The 12534-nt window shown below is 35.9% G+C and overlaps 1 protein-coding gene across 7 annotated transcripts in view; it reads right to left on the bottom strand.

The window, feature by feature from the left end:
* TMEM117 (transmembrane protein 117) overlaps positions 1–12534 on the bottom strand; it is a 240273-nt gene that overhangs the window by 108499 nt on the left and 119240 nt on the right. For 6 of the 7 annotated variants that reach the window (XR_012470220.1, XR_012470221.1, XR_012470222.1 and 3 more), the window contains one exon: positions 2990–3089. Coding sequence is in view for 4 of the 7 variants with exons in the window: in XM_074194875.1 (XP_074050976.1) it covers positions 2990–3089 (100 nt within the window). In the remaining 3 variants the exon portion in view is untranslated. Of the gene's footprint in view, positions 1–2989; positions 3090–8682; positions 8712–12534 lie in introns of all 7 variants that reach the window. The other variant, XM_074194878.1, reaches the window with a different exon arrangement.

Here is a 12534-nt window from a genome sequence, read left to right as displayed (position 1 = left end):
CCAGAAAAATAGCTATGGAGTCTGACTGTAGATCAAAACATACTATTTTCACTTTTTAAATTTTAATTTTTTTTCTTTCTTTTCTCTTTTCCCTTTTTTCTAATTCTTCTTTCCCAGCATGTCATTTCTAACTTGGAGGGAAAACTGAGCCAACATACAGTTGGCAACAGTGGAGCAGAAAAGGAGTAGGCAGCTTTCAGAGATCTGGTGTACGTCACTGAATTTGCTCATTTGGGCCACAACACTAGAAGACACCAAAATTAGTTTGAAGAAATTGGTTTGAAGAAAATGATGGGGAAATACAAAAGCTGCTAAATGGAAAAAACAAGAACTCCACAGGGTTTACCAGCAGGATAGTTCATCCTTTTCTAAGAAGGCAGCATTTAATTCCATCAAAAGTAAAATCTAAGAGAAGCTTAGAAAGATGCAGGACTCTTGGCTCATTAAGGCAGATGAAATTCAACTTTATTCAGATAGTGACAAATCAAAATGCTTTTATGATGCCCTGAAGTCTATTTATGGGCCAAAGATATATGGTACATCTCAATTACTCAGTGCTGATGGATCCTCATTGATTAAAAATAGGGACATGATCCTAGAGAAATGGACTGAATACTTCCATAGTGTTCTTAACAGATCATCATCAATCAATGCAGAAGCCATTGATTGTGTACCTCAAATTGACATCAACTAGCTGAAGTTCCAATTGAAGAAGAAGTTTTGAATGTCATAAGTCTCCTTTCATATGACAAGGTATCTGGTGTTGATTCTATTCCAGTTAAGGTCTACAAGGTTGGGTGTCCATTGCTCATCCAAAAACTGAATGAAATTTTCCAGGTTTAAGATATGAAGAAGTTATTCTTTAAGAATTCAAGGATGCCTCTATCATCCTTCTCTGTAAAGGTAAAAGGAATAGATTGTCCTGTGACAATCACAGGGATATTTCTTTCTTAGTTATTGCTGAAAAGATTCTTGTCAGAGTCCTTCTCAATAGACTGATTCTTCATCTCGAAGTTGGTCACCTACCTGAAAACCAGTGTGGCTTCAGAAAGGGTAGAGGAACAGTTGATATGGTGTCTTCTGCCCAATAACTCCAGGAAAAATGCCAGGAACAGAACAGAGGTCTGTATACATCATTTGTAGATCAGACCAAGGCTTTTGATATGTTCAGTCATGAGGATTTATGGAAAATTATGTCAAAATTTGATTGCCCAGAGCAATTCATCAGTACTGAATGTCATTTCCATGATGGAATGCATGCCTGGGTTCTGGAATATCGGATAATACTCTTGAGATTTCCCAGTCATCAATGGAGTTAAAACAAGGATGTGTCCTTACTCCCATACTTTTTAGTATAATGTTTCCAGTTATGTTATCAAATGCCTTCACTGAGGATAAATATGGTCTCAAGATCAGCTACCACACTGATGGCAAATTCTTTAACTTGAGAAAGCTACAAGCTAAGACCATATCGGAGGGAGTGTTGGTACATGATCTTCTGTTTGCAAATGATTGTGCACTCAATGCAGCCTCTGAAGCTGAGATGCCACAAAGTATGGATCTACTTCTTGTGCTAATTTTGGTCTAACAATTAACACCAAGAAAACACAGATACTCCATCAGTCAGCACCACACCATCCATATGTAAAACCATCAATTATAGCAAATGGAGAATTTTTGAATACTGTGGACAAATTCACTTACCTTGTCAGTGTCCTTTCCAAGGAGGTACATATTGACAATGAAGTTGATACTCACATTGCCAAAGCTAGCACAGTATTTGGGAGGCTCCAAAAGAAAGTATGGGAGAGAAGAGGTATTAGACTGACTACCAAACTGAAGGTCCAGAGAGCTGTTTCACATTTCTGTGAAACCTGGACAGTCTGCCAATGTCATGTCAGGAAACTGAATCACTTCCATTTAAACTGTCTTAGGAAGATTCTGAAGATCACCTGGTAGAAGATACCAGACACTGGGGTCCTTTCTCAAGCTATACTGTCTAGTGTTCCTATATTACTACAGAGAATGCAACTGGACACATTGTTAGAATGTCAGACATATGCTTGCCAAAAAAAAGCCATTTTATGGAGAACTCGCAGAAGTCAAGTGCTCACAAGGGGGTCACATCGAGAAACCCTGAAGGTCTCAATCAAGAACTTTAGAACTGATTGTACAGCATAGGAGACACTAGCACAGGACTACCCAGCATGACATGCCCTCATCAGTGAGGGTACTGCACTCTATGAGGAAGGCAGAATTGAAGCAGAACAAAGGAAACCTGACATCTATAAGTTTAGAGTTTCTACCCCAGGTGTTCACATGGACTATTTGTGCCCAACCTGTGGTAGAACATTCTGAGCTCGTATTAGTTTGACCAGCCCCAGCAGGACAGTTGTAATTTGTCTCATAGTGATGTCATTTTGGTCTTCTCCAATAACAAAGGACAAGAACCAACCAAAAAATATAGAAATATGTATAACTTGTATTTTTTGCATGTATAACCTATATTAGATTACTTGCTATCTTAGGATGGGGGTAGGGGAAAAGTGGAAGGGAAAAAACTTTGCAAAAATTAATGTTGAAAACTATCTTTACATATAACTGGAAAAAATAAATGAATAAATACATTTTTAAAAAAGAAAGAATTTCACCCAAAAAAAGAAAGAAAAACAAACTCTGAGATACACTTTTATAACAACACAATTTACCCTTGTTAATGTTGTAAAGAATCACATTGTCTTTGACATTTCTAATATAACAGAGTTATAATACAAAAATTATGGAATCATAGGATTGGAACGTTAGAAATGACATCAATGCCTATCTAGAACTCCCTGTACATGAAAACTATCAGTACTCTGGTTACAATAATCTTGTACCCTTAAGTATTAATCTGAAGACATTGCTACTGTTTTATTTTCAATAAAGAACATCTTTCCAACTTCATGCAATATTTCTTCTCATGATAGAAACTTTAAAATTTTCTTACCATCCAAGCTGTAACGAAGTCTCCCATCCAGGTTCCTACAGCAGCTACCTTCATAAAACTTTCATTTCTGATGCCCATGAAGTCTGTAATAATGTATGCTCTACAGGAAAAAAACACATGAGCAAATATACAAATTTAGTGAAATACAGAGTCAATGGTATCTTATTCAGCAGCAGTTCAAATGGATTTTCCTCTAAGTAAGTTCACTTCCTTTTGTATAATCATATAGCCTGTAAAATCTCAAAAACTACACTTGGCTCTGAGGGTATTTGGGGCAGTTCCAATTATAATCAAAGACTGGCTGTTTCTAAACCAAACCTTTTTCTTAAGTGACAAGACTAAAAAATATTTTAAAAACAGAAAAAAAAATCTTGGGAAAGCCTATATTTCATGTTCAACTATTAAGCAAAACTCAAACATTTCTTAAATCAGGGTTCCTTAAAAGTGAAAACTTTTCATTGGCATTTCAAAGGTAAAATAATAATTGTGTGTAGATTAGGACCTGTTGACAAAATTACAATAATTATAATTTACTTTTAAAATGTTAGTAGTCAAATAAAACAAAATTTTTAATTAGTCATGCAGCAAGAAAGGAAGAAGGAAAAAAGTTAGAAAAGAAGGAGGGAAGGAAGGAAAGAGAAGGAAGGAAGGAAGGAAGGAAGGAGGGAGGGAGGGAGGGAGGGAGGGAGGGAGGGAGGGAGGGAAGGAAGGAAGGAAGGAAGGAAGGAAGGAAGGAAGGAAGGAAGGAAGGAAGGAAGGAAGGAAGCTTAGAAATCCTATGAGATACACTTATATTGAATATCAGTATACACTTTACACTTGTCAGTATAGAGAATTTCATTTGGTTTTTAATATAACATAGATACCAGAGAGACAACTCACAAACAAGCATATACAAAACAAGCTATAGACAGGATATATAGTTGTTAATTAACAAAGAAAAAGTACTGGAATTAAGAGGGATTGAAGAAAGCTTCTTAAATAAGGTGGGATTTTAATTGGTTAGAAGGAAACCAGAAAAGTCAGTAGTCAGAGTAAATAAGATCAGGAAATGCACACACACATTCATATATACATACATATATATGCATATATGTATATGTAAATACATATACCTAAATAAATAAGTTGAATATCTTAACAATATTGCTTTTATTGTATAAATTATTCTCCTGGTTCTGCTCACTTCATTTTAAATCAATTCATACACTTCCTCCTATATTCCTCTGAAACTATTCACTTCATCATTTTCCATAGAACAATATTATTCCAAAACATACATATACTATAACTTATTCAGTCATTCCTCGATTAATGCACACTCCCCCAGTTGCCAATTCTTATGCCACCATAAAAAGATCTCTTATAAATATGTTAGTACATATAGGTCCTTTTCCTCTTTGTTTTATCTTTTTAGGATATAGACATAGTAGTGTAATTACTGGATTAAAAGGCTTAATAACTTTTTGGGCATAACTACAATTGGTTTCGAGAATGGCTGACTTAGCATATACCTCTACTCACAATGCATTAGTATAACTGTTTTCCTACAATCCACAAGCATTTATCATGGTTTTTGTTTTGTTACTTTGTTTTTATCTTCTTAGCCAATCTTAGTTACTTGCTCTAGGTATTTTCTCTGGCTGTCCCCCAAACCTAAAATACTCTCTATCCTCTACTCTGATTACTGACTTTCCTGGCTTTCTTTAAGTCTCAACTAAAATCCCACTTTCTTCAAGAAGCCTTCTCTAATCCCTCTTAATTCCAGTGCCTTCCCTCTGTTAATTATCTCCTATTTATTCTATGATTTGTTTTGTATATATTTGTTTGCATATTATCTTGCCCAGAATGCTAAACCCTCCTTGGCAAAGGTTGTCTTTTTTCTTCTTGGTTTTTTTTTTTTTTGGTGCCTATCCTTACTTAGCTCAGTACTTGGCAAGTAGTAGGTGCTTATAAATATTTGTTTATTGATTGATGGTGACCGTTCAGTGTTGTTTTAATTTGATTTCTCTAATTACTAGGAAATTTGAGCATTTTAATATGGATTTCTTCCTCTGAAAACTGCCTATTTATATCCTTTGTCCATTAATAAATTGGCAAATAGCCTTTTTCCTTACAAATTTGACTCTGTTCCCTTAGAAATTAGATCTTCATAAGAGAAACTTGCTGCAGAGGTTGGTTTTCCCCCTCACATTACTCCTCTAATTTTAATTGCTTTGGTTTTGTTTTTTTCAAAAGCTTTAAAAAGTCATGTAATTATTATTAATCTTCAACAAAATTCTCATATTTGAATTATATTCAAATAATAAGAAAAGCAAAGAAGGGTAAGTATGTACTAATATAGTTTTTACTGAGATGTGACAATGGTCTTGCAAGAAGGTCCTCTGGATGTGAGACTTAACTACTATCTTTCTTAAGGCTACAGAAAGACAATCTGCCATTGTGCAATTATTGGACTGGGGATTACCTGGATTGACCACCAGCTATTCCACTTCTAACACTAGACCAGGTCTTGTCAGATTTCTCTTTAGCATATGCAGGACTTATAACTTTTCTCTAAGTTTTTATAGTATCCCTTTTGGCTAGTTCAGCATAAATATGCCTAGGCAGCAATTCCTCCAGCTTTAATTAACACCTCATTTGCTGGATCCCAATTTTATCTACAGTATTAGTTTCTAAATCTTTGTAGTGATGAAAACATTTTTCTTTTTTTTAGTTTTTACAAAGCAATGGGGTTAAGTGGCATGTCCAAGGTCACACAGCTAGCAAGCATTAAGTGAGGTCAAATTTGAACTCAGGTCTTCCTGACTTCTGTGCCTCTAGCTTCCCTGATGACAAAATTTTTCACAAAATAGCCATGAAGAGTTGAACTGGATCACCAAGCAGTGAAGATAGAAGAAAGGAAAAGTGTAGCTAGAGTAGATGATGTAGGAAAGAACTTGTGAGAGATGGAGGTCAAGGTGAGGAAGAACGGGGCTTGGGTTACAAGGAAGGATAGTGGATCAACAAGCCTTAATCAAGCACTTACTATGTTCCAAGCATTATACATTATGAACATAAAGAAAAGCAAAAAAACCACTAAGGAAGTTCATATTCTAATAAAGATACAATACAAAAATAACTAGATATTTATAAAACATAGAGAGAGAGCAGAGGGGAAATCACCTCACAAGAGGTGTATATGTAGGTTCAACTTCAAGAAAGAAATCAGGAAAGACAATGATTTTAAAAATCATTGAAATGAGCTGTTTCAGTTTAATGATGAGGTCAGAAATGAAATTGGAAAGGACTGAGAAAATAGGAAGTGGAGAAAGATAAGAATAAATAGCTTTTTTCTAAGAGTTTGGCTGAGAAAGGATATTTATAGAGCAATACTTTTAAAGGGGTGGAAGAGATAGTGAGGATTTTATAAATATTAGACATTCTATAAAGAGCATAAAGGAAGTAATAGAAAAGTTTGAAGATGGGGGAGGTCAGTCTGCTAGGAAAAAAATATAATTATGAGATCAAAAGTTAGCTACATATAGAAGAACCATCTCCTCAACAGATACTGCAGTAAAGGAGAAGAGAATTGAAGAATAAAACAAAGGATTGTGAGACACAGAAGGAGATCAAGGGAAAATGGTCACAAATTCTCATGCAGAATAAATAAGATCAGAAAAATGCAGACACATACACATTCACATTTATATATATACATATATATATACATATATATATATGCATATACACCTATAAAAAATACATATACACACATAAATGAAAAGAACCAAAACTCTGTATTGAATGCTATATAAACTATAATGATCAAGCTTGAGCATGAAATAATGGGAAAATATAATATCCTTTCTTTTCACTGTAAAGGTGGTAGCTTATACTGTTTATATTGTCAGTTTTGTTTTGTTTTGTTTTGTTGAGCTATTATATTCCCCTTTCTTTTTAAACCTAGGTTACACAGAGTATTTATCCTCTCTGAGTATTATCCTATCAATGCTTAATTTTAAATTGTTATGACCTTTAAATACCAAACTCAATTACCTCTTAAATTTCTTTTCTCCCCATTTTTCATGAGACAGAAAAGGCCTTGAAAGTTTTGGGCTGGCATGTTTCCCAGGCTAGTACAGGTTTTAGATTACATAGAAGCTGAACTGCATTGTGATAATAACTTTTTCTGTGAGAAAAAGCTTTGAAAAGGAAAGAGGAATGGAGGAAAATCCCCAGTACCAGAATACAGGTTCAGAGAAGAACAAACCCAAATTAGAGCAAGAAGTAGGAAAACAGACTTTTTCCCTTTCAAGATAGCAGTTTCCAGGTAACCTTAACCTATTGGTGCCTACCACTTGTTGTCCAGGGAAGTCTGATTCTCCCATTCTGTAACTATAAAATAGTATAGAGAAGGCAGTGAGAAGAAGGTGCTCCCCTAGCATGAAGGGAAGGAGGATGTAGAGTTAGATGGGTCAACCAAGACACAGTCAGATATAACACAGATACAAGAAACATAGAGACAGTCCAATAGCACTGAAAAAAATTATGCTGGCCTAGATTCTAGATCTAGCCAATCACATAAACACCTGTAGGTCTGATAATTGAGGGGCTCAAAAACAGGTCATCTCTCATGGTCCTCTAGACATTGTTGAGGCCAGGCAAAAAGAATTTAAATAATCATAAAAAGAGTCAGAGAACAAACTATCTCCAATGGTTGGGCTAATGCTTCCAAATTTAATTTCTTAAACTTCCAGCACCAAATGTTTGAGGTGGAGTGACTAATAAAATACATGTCAAGAATGGTATCTATCTAGTAGAGGAAGGGTAAAAAGATGGTGTACCACTCTTTAAACTTCTCAGAATTCACCTGATTTTTGATTCCTCATCTTTTGTCTTATAATAGACAGGTCCCTTCTTTCCCTATCCCTGTCATCCTGATACTCCTATCAGGGATTGACTGGGGGAAAGAGCAATTATTCCAGGGGAATATCTATCCACCAACAGCCATAATGTCATCAAATTTTTAGTCTAGGTTCCAAATTCTCTGTTTCTCCCTAACAGTTCCCCTAAGAAGTCCAAATTACAGGGTTCCTAAAGCTCTCAATAAACACAGTGGCATCCTCAGAGTAACAGTCAAGTTTTTCTTTGACCTGGACAAGGTCCAAGGCATGGACCCTAATTGTTCCCCTTGGAGATCAGGTATTTCCCTCAAGGAGCATATTCTAACAGAACTAGTAGAGTCCCCAACTGGAGTGTTAGAGTCAGGGTTTTCAGGAGGTATAGAGGAATCTGGGGAGGAGGAATAAAAGGGACCCACTTCTATGGAGCAGAAGATGTTAAATCTGGGCTATGTTTTGCAGTTCTCTGCTCCTGTTTAGCAGGATCCAGGGTCAAATACTAGAGGGGTCTAGTGAGTAGAGAGAATGGTTCTCCAAAAGGTCATGAGATTCCCAATAGACTACTTGGTTCTGGTGTAGGAGAGGCAGGATTCTTTGGCTCAGAGGCCAAGAAAGGAAGAGCAGGCGTTTCAGTCTCAAGTGCCAAAGAATGGGAGTCTCCAGATCTGGAATCCAGGGAACAGGGCTATCCAGTAGCAGAGGAAAGGGTTGTCAAGAATGCCTAACTGTGATGGTTCCCCACTCCCTTTATCAATTTTAGTCATAGACTGAAATTTTGCCACAATTACTATTTTTGATCAAGAGCCATACCTGAATGAGGCTCCTGAATGTAGCCTTGCCTGTGTGGAAGCAAAAAAGATCAAGGTGTAAAATTTTATTGTAAATAAGAGACCCACTAACAGATCATTTTTCTTTGGCACTCAATATCATACTGAGCCATACAGAGTTACAAAAAAATAAGACTTTTCTTGAGGTACTGAAGACTAAGTTTGTTCCAATTGTGCAAGAATAAGTCCCAATGGGAGTCTCAGCACAAAGGAAGATTGTCCCATGAGAGTAAAATGCTACAAACCTTGGTAATATAAGCCCTAAAGATATACCTGTAATTTTAGATAGTGATAAAAACCTCAAATTATAGCCAGTGCAGGTTTACCACTCATGGTAGAGACCAAAATGAGTCTCATCTCCACTAGCATCACAGAGAGGGAAATAAGGAAGATGCTTTCAAATCAGGGTGTCCCCCAAACAGTAGAAAAATCAACCACAGAGAGAAGGTCCCTGGGATTCTGGTACACATTCTCTGAAGTGAATGCTGAAAATAGTTTTTGCATGTAACTGGGGGAAAATAAAATAATTTTTAGGGTTTTTTTGCAAGGCAATGGGGTTAAGTGGCTTGCCCAAGGTCACACAGCTAGGTAATTATTAAGTGTCTGAGGCCAGATTTGAACTCAGGTATTCCTGACTCCAACGCTGGTGCTCTAACCACTGCGCACCTAGCTGCCCCAAATAAAATATTTTTTTTAAAAAGAACTGGATCTGAAATAATCTTGAAAGGGCAACTCTAATAGCACACACTTTAACAGAGATAAATGTAAAGTGATACTAGATATGTGATTCTCATCTGTGATTAAAATCCTTGTCCCACTCTTTGGGACATTGCAGATGAAATTCAGTATAAGTAGAGATATAATTGAATGTTCTCAGAGGTTTCTCCAGACTTTGAAATTACATGATTTGACATCCCTACATTATTCCTAACCTATTTTTAAAATTGAATCATTAAAGTAATATAATTATGAGTCTCTTAAAAAAAAGAATGAAATCTCTGGGATGCCTGCCACACAACATCCCCTCAAGGCCTGTCCCAGGTATTGGGGGGGGGGATGGGGGGAAGGGAAAGAGAAAAACCTAACAGCTACTATAGGGAAACTTTACCAGAACTCCAGAAGAGGGTAAACTCAGTCAGAATTTGAACCTGGGTAGAGGATGGCTTATAAAAGATGGCTTACAAAAAGTGACTTACCTGAGATTCAGAGAATCGAAGTTTGTCCCTGAATGGGTCATAAGTTGTAACCTAGGGTTCAGGTAGTGAACTAGGGTTTGAATAATTAAAGAATTTCATGAAGACTCACGACTCAGAATTATTAGTTATCTGTATAAGTTTATTATGCAGGTGCAAAATTATTCTATGCAGGCTCTATCCTTAGAGGATAAGCCAGGGGGAAAGTCAGGGCATGTATAGGGAAACAGAATGGCCTATTTGCTTTGTAAGGGATAGGGATGGATCAGCAAAGTGTAAGGATTATGTCAGAATATTCAGAGGTAACAAACATTCATTTCAGGGGAAAAAAGAGGCAATGGCTTGTTATTGGGATATACTTTGTTGGGCTCTAGCTTCTATTTCCCTTATAAGATCTTTCCAGTAATAGGTGTTGTTTCTAGTTGGCAGGATACCATAGATACTCAGATGTCTGTTATTTTATTTTATTTTTTCCCCCGTTTACATATAGAAACAAGTTTCAAAATTCACCTTCAAAACTTTGATTTCTAATTTCTCTCCTTTCCTCCTATACCCACTCCCCCTCATTGAGGATACAAGTTACTTGGCATGGGTTTAAAACATATAGTTATGAAAAACATTACCACAATAGCCATTATGTAAAAAGTAAACATATCCCCCCCCCAAAAAAAGAAACCTCAAGAAAACTAAAGTGGGGAAAAAAGGCATGCTTTAGTCTATATTGACACCATCAGTTCTGTCTTTAGGATGTACAGTACTTTTTATCATAAGTACTTCAGAGTTCTCTTGGGTCACAGCATTGCTGAGTAGGGCGTTCACAACTGAACATCCTGCAATATTGCAATTACTTTGTATAAGGTAAACTTCCCACTGCATTTGTTTGTTCACACAAGTTTTTTACTGAAAGCATCCAGTTCATCATTTCCCATAAGAGAACAGTATTTCATCTCATTCACATACCACAATTTGTTCAGACATTCCCCACTGCTGAGCATCCCCTCAATCTCCAGCTACCACCACCAGAAAGGAGTTGTTTTTAATATCCCAATAGATAGATAGATGATAGATAGATAGATAGATAGATAGATAGATAGATAGATAGATAGATAGATGATAGATTTCTTTCTTCTTGTATTTCATCACTTCTGGAATATAGATCTAAGTGGCACTATTAGACCAAAGGATAGGCATGGTTATTATTGTCTCTTTTATGTGAAATAACTTAACCCATTCTACCTCTCCTTTCCCTTTCTCCTAGTACATTCCTCTCTCACTATTTAACTCCATCTTTTTAATATACTATCCCTTCAAATTCAACACCCACTTGTGCCATATATATATATATATATATATATATATATATATATATATATATACATATACTCCTTCTAACTGCCCTAATAAAATGAGAAAATTCATTTGAGTTGTTGGTATCATCTTCCCATGCAGGAATATAAGCAGCTCAACATTGTTGAGTACTTCATGGTCTCCCTTTCCTGTATACCGTCTTATATTTGAAGATCAAATTTTCTGTTCAGTTCTGGTCACTTCATCAGGAAAGTTTGAAAATCCCCTTCTTCATTGAATATCCATCTTTTCCTCTGAAAGTATGTGCTCAGTTTGGCCAGGAAGTTGATTTTTGGATATAATCCAAGCTCCTCTGTCTTCTACAATATCATATTCCAGGCCCTACAATCCTTCAATGTAGAAGCTGCTAAATCTCATGTAATTCTGACTGTGGCTCAATGATATTTGAATTGTTTCCTTCTGGCTACTTGAAATAGTTTTCTTCTTGATTTGGAAGTTTTGTGGCTATAATATTCTTGGGAGTTTTCATTTGGGGATCTCTTTCAGAAGGTGATCAATGGATTCTTTTAATTTCTATTTTACTTTCTGCTTTCTAGGATTTCAGGGCAGTTTTCCTGGATAATTTCTTGGAAAATGATGTCTAGGCTCTTTTTGGGGGTGATGGCTTTCAGATAGTCCAATAATTTTTAAATTGTCTCTTCTAAATCTGTTTTCCAGGTCAGTTCTTTGTCCAGTGAGATTTCACATTTCTTCTAGCTTTTTATTCTTTTAGTTTTGGTTTGTTTTTTTTTTTTTTTTTGGTTTTTTGATTTCTCACAAAGTCATCAGTGTCCTTTAAGTTCATTCTATATTTTAAGGAATTATTTTCTTCAGAGCTTTTTGTATGTCCTTTTTTATTTAGCCAATTCTGCTTTTTTTCAGACATTCTTCTCCTCATTGGCCTTTTGGATCACTTTTTTTAATTTGGTACAAACTGGTTTTTAAGAAGCTATTTTCTTTAGTATTTTTTGGTATCCCTCTCACCAAGTTGCTAATTCAGTTTTCACAGTTTTCCCATGTCCCTCTCATTTCTCTTCTCATTTTTTCCTCTATCTTCCTTACTTCTTGATTTTTAATTTTTTTTTTGAGTTCTTCCATGGTCTGAGAGCAATGCATATTTTTCTTGGAGGCTTTGGTTACAGAAACTTTGACTTTTTCCTTCTGAGTGTGTATGATGATCTTCCATATGTCTAAAGTAATTGTCTATGGTCAGATTTTTTTTTCTTCTGTTGTTTGCTTATTTCCCCAGTCTATGACTTGATTTTAACTCTTTGTTAAGGTGAGATTCTGCTTCC

This window comes from Macrotis lagotis, chromosome 7, assembly GCF_037893015.1.
Source record: "Macrotis lagotis isolate mMagLag1 chromosome 7, bilby.v1.9.chrom.fasta, whole genome shotgun sequence".
In the NCBI taxonomy this organism is placed as follows: domain Eukaryota; kingdom Metazoa; phylum Chordata; class Mammalia; order Peramelemorphia; family Peramelidae; genus Macrotis; species Macrotis lagotis.
Note: the sequence above shows the minus strand (reverse complement) of the source record. Positions and strands in the feature narration are given on the sequence as shown.